The sequence below is a fragment of the Pinus tabuliformis genome, chromosome 9 (assembly GCF_031772625.1).
Source record: "Pinus tabuliformis cultivar Carrire ecotype Pingquan chromosome 9, CPIR1, whole genome shotgun sequence".
NCBI lineage: Eukaryota > Viridiplantae > Streptophyta > Pinopsida > Pinales > Pinaceae > Pinus > Pinus tabuliformis.
In genome coordinates, this window is record NC_142307.1 from 697,227,725 (window position 1) to 697,237,972 (window position 10,248).

The 10,248-nt window shown below is 41.3% G+C and overlaps 1 protein-coding gene and 1 pseudogene across 1 annotated transcript; both read right to left on the reverse strand.

Moving 5' to 3' along the window:
* Positions 1–1,329: 1,329 nt before the first annotated feature.
* Positions 1,330–3,296, reverse strand: LOC149150565 (transcription factor MYC3-like; annotated as a pseudogene).
* A 1,175-nt stretch (positions 3,297–4,471) lies between these two features.
* Positions 4,472–9,373, reverse strand: LOC149150566 (uncharacterized). The gene is made up of 4 exons (XM_089440721.1): positions 8,586–9,373; positions 7,405–8,494; positions 7,048–7,320; positions 4,472–6,935 (listed from the first exon to the last, which is right to left on the reverse strand). Exons 1-4 carry the CDS (start codon positions 9,185–9,187, stop codon positions 4,746–4,748), a joined length of 4,155 nt encoding a protein of 1,384 aa, XP_089296847.1. The 5' UTR covers positions 9,188–9,373; the 3' UTR covers positions 4,472–4,745.
* Positions 9,374–10,248: the final 875 nt, after the last annotated feature.

Genomic DNA, 10,248 nt, shown 5'->3' on the forward strand with positions numbered 1-10,248 from the left:
TATAACCTCATTGAAATCTCAACATTAGTACCATATGAATCCAAGAACCTAGTATTCAAGCATTTAAATTCTGAAAATATGTGTTGATACAATAGGCACAACATTTCCCTTGATTAACATTTATGATAAAGAAACATCTTGATAGAGTTTCTCCTATCATGGAGTCATTCACATTCTGTTTTTGCTGAATAGTTACAACAAGAAGAGTCATCTGGTAACAATTTAAAGATGGGAAAAGAAGAAAAACTCAAAGGATACTATGATAAATATTCAAAAACATTTTTACAAAACAGAGTTAGGGTTTAGCTTACTTCCAACTTCTTTGAAATCCAATTTCATGGAGACCGACCAGAACATTAAAAACGTGAACAAATTTCCTTAGCTATAATATATACTACAATCACACTAAGCTATAAATCAATACTATTCATTGATTAAAACAAGTTACAAAATTGAATACTTTATATCCTTGCAAAGGATAACATTCCCTGAAATGCCTTGGACTAAACCTAATTTTATATTTAGATAATGGGAAAAGATAGGAAAAATTACTAGCATCATGTTGAGACCAATGCAAATTCTAAAACAACCCTTGAGTAGTTCATTACCTGCACACAGTCAAGAATAGATTGTAATTTCTTTGCATTAAGAAGATTTATGAACTAAAGGAAATCTTGGTTGCTTTATCACAAGGATATGGATATATAAAAAAAAACAAATTTGATGCATGCATATGCATGTTAAACATTTACCAATTTGTGACCAAAGAAAATAAAATTATTTATATAAAAAAAAAAAAACTACCACCATGTTTGTCCAACAATTATATTGAAATCACCAATCTCTACAAAGTCAAGAAATTTTCAAATACCTACTTTGAAAATGAATAGTCCACAGAAAAGACATTTTAGCTTTTGAATTGTGTTCGCAATGTTTCCTTTGCAAAACCACCTTGACAAAACATTGTGGTCTTATGGAGTTGTTTTTCACATGATAAAGATGAGGGGATTATTTCATAATAACCCTTTTGAAGTCAACTTTGTTTTTTGGAAAGACCACCACAATGCTCTTTGCATCATAATCTGTCACTTTAAGAATAAAATACATGTTATAACAAGTTGCTTTAGTGGATAAGCAACATTAAGCTATGATATTGTGCACAGTCCTTACCCTTTACTTCTATAAAAAAATCTTGAATTATGTTACAAAATGGTGTTTTCATTGTGAAAATGGTGTTGGAGGACACCATCACCATTTCTTGTCTGAAAACACAATTCACAATGAAGCATGCAAAGGAAAATTCTCAATATTGCAGTGATATTCCACTACTTAATTCAAAGATTCAGTTACTTTCTTACAAAGCAGGGAATAATGAAGGTGGCCTTCTATGTACAAACCTATGGTCATTTTAACAATGAATGGATAATTAACGAATCCTTCACAGTAGAAATACTTGCATGGAGGACTTCCAAATCAAGTTCTTCCAGTGTTGTGATCAATCTTGCAATAGGATGATTATGTTTAGTACATTGAATTCTTATTATCACCTCTCAGTCAACAATGCGAACTTCTAAATTCAAGCCAAGGAATTTCCCCTCGTTAAAACCTTTAAGGTCAATGCATGAAAGATATGTTGTTTCTTTACCTACCAACTTCAAAGAATTCATCAATAATTCCTTCTTTATGGTGTCAATTTAAACCTACAATTTAACCCTCTCGGACTCCAAATCTTGTTGTTTGGAACAAAGTGCTTTGATATAAGCAGCGACATCACCGAGTAGAGAAGCTTTGTCCAATTTTGACACATTACAAACCATGGTAGGAAGCTCATAAAATTTTTGGTTCGATTTCTCATGCCTTTGTCGCTCAGCCTCAACGTGATTCATAGGCTCTTCACGACCATTTGCATGCTTTCTCCCACGTTTTTGTTGCTTTCTCTTGACCACAACAAACATTGAATCTTTAATTAAGGCAAAGGGTTCTACATCAAACATCTCTGAATCAATGTTAGAGTGCAAGCCTCCTAGAGCAATTGGATCAGGTGGATTATATGGTAAACCAATGGTATCCTCTTTTATTGTTGGCTTTATCAAGTTCTTTTCATTACCTTTAAAACCCAATGTGCGGGTTTGTGGTTCTGCACCGTTTACTGTTTCTGTAATATGGATGGTGGGCGCTTCAAGGGCTTCAGTCTCCTAAATTAGAGTATGCAAAAATGATTTGTCATTTTTAAACACTAAAGAATTTTTTTCATCGAACACAAATGCTTTTTGTTTGCTTGTCACAGATAACACAAATGCTTTTAGTTTGCTTCTCACATATAACACAGATGCCTTTTGTTTGCTTGTCACATATAATAATGCAGTGGAGGCCCGCAAAATCTTCTCTACAATTGAAGGAATATGTCTCAGCAAAGCAAACACTTGAGAGTTTTCCTGCCAATAAGATGAAAACAATTTCTTGTTATGTTAATGTCACTGTTGATGTCAAATTCATTAGGACATAGCTAATCCTTTGTAAACCTATCAGTTTGTGATGGTGATATTTAAATACAATAGTTCTTGAATGACATAACAAGACTGTAAAAGTTTGTGACAAATTTTTAAAAACTAAATTCCCCAAATGACTAAAAAAGAGACAAACATTATATCAGACACAATGTCAATCATACTTGTGTAAAATGGAAAATGTTGTCAATGAAGAGCAACACATCCTGGCCTTCAGCATCTCAAAAATGCTCTGCAACAGTCAATCCTGTAAGCCCAACATGTGCACGAGCACCAAGTGGTTCATTAATTTGACCATATATAAGAGCACACTTGCTTTCACCCTGTATAACAAGAAAAGCATTAATTAGTAGCCAATCCTCTGATTATGCGTGCAAAGAACAACTCTTCAACAAATAAATGGGTGAATTAAGAGCCTGCGTTGAAGGTTTTCAAAGATGGTGATTCATTCACGACAAATGTCATACAAGAATGTATAACAACCGACATCACACACACAACCTCATCTCCCTTTCCTACACAACATGGCAGAACATCCAAGGAATAATATGACCACTAGGGTTTAAGGGCGAGGAAGTGGGAGTTATACCCATCATAAATTAATCCACCTCTCACCAAACTAAACTCGACCCAGTTCACATCCAACCCCCTAAACCTCAATAGAACAAGTAGAGAGAGTCCTTTGTCATGGCGAGGTCGGTGCCCATCTTGTAATGCTCGCCCATATCCAAGTATGCCTGGTGGGTGAGGCTCGCAAAGCAGCCAAAGACATATTATCCTCCTCTTCATCCTCGTTGTCCTCGTCTTCTTGTCGCACGGGGCTTGAGAAGTCTCAATTTATTTTTTTAGGCCATGGGACTCTTCTATTTCAACCATTGTTAACAGGTCTCGTAAGCCTCTTATAACGTAAGTGCAAAGCATGCGAAATGGGCACACCCTTTTGTTGTTACTGTTGTTAAGAAGAAGAAGAACCCGTTGCTTTAGAAAATCGGTCCTTTGTAAGTGCAAGCATGAGCCGGAAGGGGGGGAATTTGTACTCAGAGGGTTGTTTCCAGAGATATTTCCAATAGTGGTTTCTGGCATTCGGTGGCTTTGAGCAGGCCATGTTGTAGCCTTGCTGCAACACTCAGGGTGCACGTATAGTATCTCGCATTGAAACATAAACCGACAAATTCTTCAATCATCATGCTCATGGGCTAGCATCCATGTGTCAAATTATTATTGAAGGGAGGACAACGAAAATAAGTGTCTTTAATTTGCTAATGCAACCCCACAAAAAAATGCCTATTAACATAATTAATGCAAATTTAAAATACATAATTAAAAATTTAATATAATTTAAATTTTATAATATTTAAAAATTATATTATGAAAATTATTTTACTTTATAATATATTATTAAACATATAAATATTATTAAACAAATAAATCAATTAGATTCATATTATTAAACATATAAATCAATTAGAAATGAATCTAAAATTGAAATATTTAACAACATTTTAAAATACACTTCAAAAATGTTCTCATTATTTATTTTTTCAAATAGTGCTATCCTAACTCATAATATTTCTATTTAAAGTAATGTATGGCAAGAGACCTAACTCAGAATGTTAATATTTAACTTAGAATATTTCTATTTAAAGTAATGTATTGCAAGAGACATAACTCAGAATGCTATTTAATGTAATATGTGTTGCAAAAGACATTTTGATTTTTTATTTAAATTATTCTCGACAATGCAAAAAATTGTTCTTAATCAGCTTTAATTTCCATGCAAAAAATTCTAAATCAGCTTTAATTTCCAGAAACAAAGTTGTACACATTTTAAAAATGGCTTGAAAACGCAAACACAAATAGTTAATAGTTTGTTTCGGTTAAAGTTGTGTGTGCAATGAGATCAAAGTTCTGCTAAAAAACATCAATATTCCTTCAGTTTAAAATATCAAAATAATGTCTCACTATTTTACACACCTAATTAATAAAACAAATCTTGCAGGCTTCTTATTACATGCCTTTAAAGCTCTTTGCAACCTGCAGTGAGCACTGTGGCCACTTACCCATATTGTAATTATGAAGTGCTTTCATATTTTACTACCTTTCTTCGCTTGCTTCCTCCTCAGGGTATCCTTCCATGCTTTCTTCGCTTGCTACTTCCTCAGAATTCGCTTCTTCCTCACGGTATGCTTCTTCCTCACCGTATCCTTCCATGCTTTCTTCGCTTGCTTCTTCCTCAGACTATCCTTCCACGAAGCCTTCTCCCAGTCGTTGGCGCAGCTGCTCGACTACTCCCTCACTCCATTGCAGGTTGGGACATTCGAACACATCAAGTTCCTCCAACGAGCTCAAATGCTCCACATTGGGCAACATCTGTAATTTGGAACACCTCCTCAACAGAAGACGTTTGAGGGCCGTCAGGTTCCCAACCGAGTCCGGGAGCATCTGCAGACTGGAGCACGAGGCCAGGTGAAGGCTTTGGAGGCCCCTCAGGTTCCCAATCGAGTCCGGGAGCATCAGCAGACTGGAGCACTCGCCCAGGCGAAGGCTTTGGAGGCCCGTCAGGTTCCCAAACGAGTCCGGGAGCATCTGCAGACTGGAACACGAGCCCAGGCGAAGGCTTTGGAGACCCGTCAGGTTCCCAACCGAGTCCGGGAGCATCTGCAGACTGGAGCACTTTCGCAAGTAAAGGCTTTGGAGGCCCGTCAGGTTCCCAACCGAGTCCGGGAGCATCTTCACACTGGAGCACTCGCCCAGGTCAAGGCTTTGGAGGCCCGTCAAGTTCCCAACCGAGTCCGGGAGCATCTGCAGACTGAAGCACCTTCGCAAGTAAAGGCTTTGGAGGCGCGTCAGGTTCCCAACCGAGTCCGGGAGCATCTGCAGATTGGAGCACCAGTCCAGGTCTAGGGTTTGGAGGCCCGTCAGGTTCCCAACGGAGTCCGGGAGCATTTGCAGACTGGAGCACCTTCGCAAGTAAAGGCTTTGGAGGCCCGTCAGGTTCCCAACCGAGTCCGGGAGCATCTGCAGACTGGAACACTCGCCCAGGTCAAGGCTCTGGAGGCCCGTCAGGTTCCCAACCGAGTCCGGGAGCATCTGCAGACTTGAGCACTGGCTCAGGACAAGTCTCTGGAGGCCCGTCAGGTTCCCAACCGAGTCCGGGAGCATCTGCAGACTTGAGCACTCGCCCAGGTCAAGGCTCCGGAGGCCCGTCAGGTTCCCAATCGAGCCCGGGAGCATCTGCAGACTGGAGCACTCGCCCAGGTCAAGGCTCTGGAGGCCCGTCAGGTTCCCAACTGAGTCAGGGAGCATCTGCAGACTGGAGCACTCTCGCAAGTAAAGGCTCTGGAGGCCCGTCAGGTTCCCAACCGAGTCCGGGAGCATCTGCAGACTGGAGCACTCTCGCAAGTAAAGGCTGTGAAGGCCCTTCAGGTTCCCAACCGAGCCCGGGAGCATCTGCAGACTGGAGCACTCTCGCAAGTAAAGGCTTTGGAGGCCTGTCAGGTTCCCAACCGAGTCCGGGAGCATCTGCAGACTGGAGCACCTTCGCAAGTAAAGGCTTTGGAGGCCCGTCAGTTTCCCAACCGAGTCCGGGAGCATCTGCAGACTGGAGCACTCGCACAGGTCAAGGCTTTGGAGGCCCGTCAGGTTCCCAACCGAGTCCGGGAGCATCTGCAGACTGGAGCACCTTTGCAAGTTAAGGGTTTGGAGGCCCCTCAGGTTCCCAACCGAGTACGGGAGCATCTGCAAACTGGAGCACTCTCGCAAGTAAAGGCTTTGGAGGCCCCTCAGGTTCCCAACCGAGTCAGGGAGCATCTGCAGACTGGAGCACTCTCGCAAGTAAAGGCTTTGGAGGCCCGTCAGGTTCCCAACCGAGTCCGGGAGCATCTGCAGACTGGAGCACCCGCCCAGGTGAAGGGTTTGGAGGCCCGTCAGGTTCCCAACCGAGTCCGGGAGCATCTGCAGACTGGAGCACCAGCCCAGGTCAAGGCTTTGGAGGCCCGTGAGGTTCCCAATCGAGTCCGGGAGCGTCTTCAGAGTGGAGCAGAAATTCAGGTTAAGCGTTTCAATGCCCGTCAGGTTCCCAACCGAGTCCGGGAGCATCTGCAAACTGGAGCACTCGCCCAGGTCAAGGCTTTGGAGGCCCGTCAGGTTCCCAACCGAGTTCGGGAGCACCTGCAGGCTAGAGCAGTGAATCAGGTGAAGCGTTTCAAGGCCCGTCAGGTTCCCAATTGACTGTGGCATGAACTTCATTTTATAACAATGGTTGAACCTGACATGTTTCAGGGAATGCATATTACAAAATTCCTTTGGCAAACTTTCATGATCACTATTGGACAGGACAAATTCTTCTAGGTGTTTCAGCTTGCCAATGGACTCTGGAACCTCTGAAAGAGGACAATCAATATACAATTTCCTCAACTGCAATGGTACCTGCAATATTTACATACAGTTGGTTTGACACTCTGGAATTCTTAAGTTCAAACAACCTTTTACAAATTGAAGAAAAAAGTAAAGAGACGTGTAAATAAATCAACAAAACTACCTGAGATTCATGTTGCCACAGTGTTTTCAATTTTCTCCCCTCTATATGTAACACTCTTAAATTCTTTATTGGAAGCGAGAAAGGTAACGAGGAGCTCGGACAGTTTTCCCAGTGGAGATACATTAGTTTCGGTAGCTCTCTACTGCTGAATACGCGTTCAACAAAATAACCTTCAGCCCTAAGGATCCGCAAGTCACTTAGGTTGCAAATGCCAGAAAGGTTTTCGAAAGATTGATCAGGGACATTTCCATTAACCATGCTAATTCCACGCACCTGAAACAAGATTGACCATATTGGAGGGTTTTAAGAATTTAAAACGTTATTAAGAAAGTCGGCCGAAAGCTTCAAAATACTCACAGAAGATTGTTCAGACACATTATAAAGATCGTCCTCCTTCAGTTGCCAAAGTCGACGCGGATATTTTGAATCCTTCGCCAGATATCTGCCAAGATCTTTAATGTGGTCGTGCATTCTGAGGCAGTTTTTGCTGTCCACCTCCACCAAGCACCTGTTGTCCAGCTTCCAAAAACCCAGCCGTCCCGACCAGCCAGATTCGTTCCATACTCTTATGGCAGTATCCTTATCTTCCCCTATGAAGAGACAGGCGATGTCTAAGAATATCTGCTTCTCCTCTTCATCGAGAGCATCATAACTAATCTGAAGTGTTCTCTGTATATCACTGGGAAGTATTTTGGAAGTCTTGTGCAATTGTTCATTCCAGTACTCTAAATCATCTTTTCCACGAAGAAGCGCCCCAAGTACTTTAAGAGATAATGGCAATCCGTTGCATACCTCCAAAAACTTTTGAACCACTTCCACAAATCCTACTACAGGATGGGGCTGACCGAAAGCGTGCAAGCAAAAGAGCTCTTCCGAGTGTTCTGGACTGAGGCCTTGCATGGTGTAAATGGATGACTCTATTATCCCCGAGCTTTTAAGCACATCTTTATTGCGAGACGTAACTAAAATCAAACTCTTTGGATGAATGACATCTTTAAGCGGAAAAAATAATGCATCCAGCTGATCAATATGATCCACATCATCTAAAACCACAAGGGCCTGCTGAGAAGATGATAGATGCATTTTGATCTTGGATTTGCCTTCGTCAACATTCTTTATTTTTACATTTGATACACCCAAATCCTCAAGAAGGCTACTCTGCAGGGAATCTAAAGATTTGGATCTGATATCAAATAAAAAACAAGATCGATTGAATTTTTCCCTTTCACGGTTGAAAATTTCTTTGGCGACAGTCGTTTTTCCGATCCCCCCAAGACCCACAATTGCCACAATGCGAGGCTCCCCCTTCGCGGCTGCAATGACATCATCCAAGCCTTTAACATTTTCGTGGAGGCCAGTTGGATATTTAGCTACATCCAGAGGGGGCCTGCGAACCTCTTGCAAAACTTTTTGGACGACCTCCTCCACGAGCTGCCCCTCGTCGGCACTGAATAATATTAATTCACAATAATATTAATAGCTGTTAATCCAGCAAATAAAAAACTAAGAAGAAGAGGGAGAATTGGAGGCGCCCTTACCCGTTACACGCGTTGAGCTCAAAACCGCTTATTTCTGCGACAGAGAAAAGGGCAGCCTTCCATCTGTTAATAGTGTTGGAGTCATGCCGTGGCTTCTTTGCAAGCATCCGCAGGGCTCGAGCATACCCTCCACTTTCGTCCCGCGCACATAGAAAGACACACTGGAGGATGCTCAGGAGTCGAGCATACACCCCATCTCTGGCCTGCGTCCGCCGAAGTTCCCCAGGGCTGACATTATAGAAAATCGGGATAATCTTAGCGCCGGACTCCAACATCAATACGAGTTCGTTGAGGCACCAGCTTGATTCGGCATATGTGGGAGATAATATGGCGAGATGGACGGAGGCTGTTCGAATAGCCCCTTCGATTTGAGGAGTCATGTTCTCTCCTTGTTGCAATTCTTGCTGGTCCAAAAATGCTGCTACTCCAAGGGCTTTAAGACGATGATAAATATGGCTGGCGAGACCTTTCTTCACATCAGGTCCGCGGTGATTAATGAAAACCTGATAGACATATCTGTTGGTATTGTCGAGTGAGTGGGATGTGGAGGAGGATGCGCAGGATGTAGCGTCACGAGCTGGGCTCAAGCTAACGTGTGCCATTGGAGCTAAGAAGCAGATCGAAGATGTTTTGCAGAGAAAGCGCGCTTCACTTCAATATTTTTGTGTGAATGATCTCACAGAGTGCAGAGTACCTACCAGCTGCGCCTTTGCAACTCTTATCTGTGTATCAATACCTCAAGACTTGGCCAATGGATTGAAAACAAAACAGCACTGAAATCTGGTGGATTTCTGAGTTTAACCGTTCATTGAACAAACGAAGTCGCAATTGAACGAAATTTATAATCTTTTTCTCTTTTTATTAAATTATTATTTTCAACTGAATTCAGGGAAGGAACTAATGCGGTAATGTGAACGGCCCAGGTATGAAGTTTCTGGAATTTCCACCTGTCACTGCATTATTGAGTATTGCCACCGACCAGTGAGCAGAGTTCCATATCTTCCCCGCGGAAATCGCTGTACCCCACATGTGATTGCTTTAGTTGCGACCCATTCTTAACGCAACACCAACTTAAGCATTAGTGGGAGTCAACTGTGAACATTATGCACACTGCAGGTTAAGAATTAAGTTGGTATCAATGGTGAATATCATTTATCCGGTTATCCAGTATTGAATAATGAGTAAACATTATAGAATTATATAGGTAGACATTATAGAATTATTTATTAACAGAGCTACTATATAATTTAATGGTTGTTGATAAGCATTCATAATGTATATTTAATGTAACCAAAATTAAGAAATCATAAATTATTTAAATAATAATATTAAATATTTTATAACGTAATTATTCACACTCATATTAATATTAATAATAATTTAACATTAAATATTACTGACAGCTGTTTACACATTTATAATTGTGTGGGTGGTTTCCAGTCACATAAAAAGATAGTGGAAGTCGATGTCCATCGCAAGAAAGTGGAACGCCTTATAAAATAAAATAACATGAGTGGGAATCGAATCCAATGCCCGAGCATTTCTTGGTGTTGTCGTCCCGCATTTTACGTTGGCGTTGTCTACAGCTTTGGCTTGTATAGTTAAAAAAAAGTTAAAAATGGATAGTACGAGTATTTGAATGGTGTTTTTAGTCCCTGCCCGC

Excerpts from the sequence above, each read along its gene's own strand:
- LOC149150566 (XM_089440721.1), bottom strand. The coding sequence starts at position 9,187 with ATGGCACACGTTAGCTTGAGCCCAGCTCGTGACGCTACATCCTGCGCA. Across the intron at positions 8,495-8,585 it reads GAGCTCAACGCGTGTAACGG|TGCCGACGAGGGGCAGCTCG; the intron begins GTAAGGGCGCCT and ends AATATTATTCAG. Across the intron at positions 6,936-7,047 it reads TGTGGCAACATGAATCTCAG|GTACCATTGCAGTTGAGGAA; the intron begins GTAGTTTTGTTG and ends TAAATATTGCAG.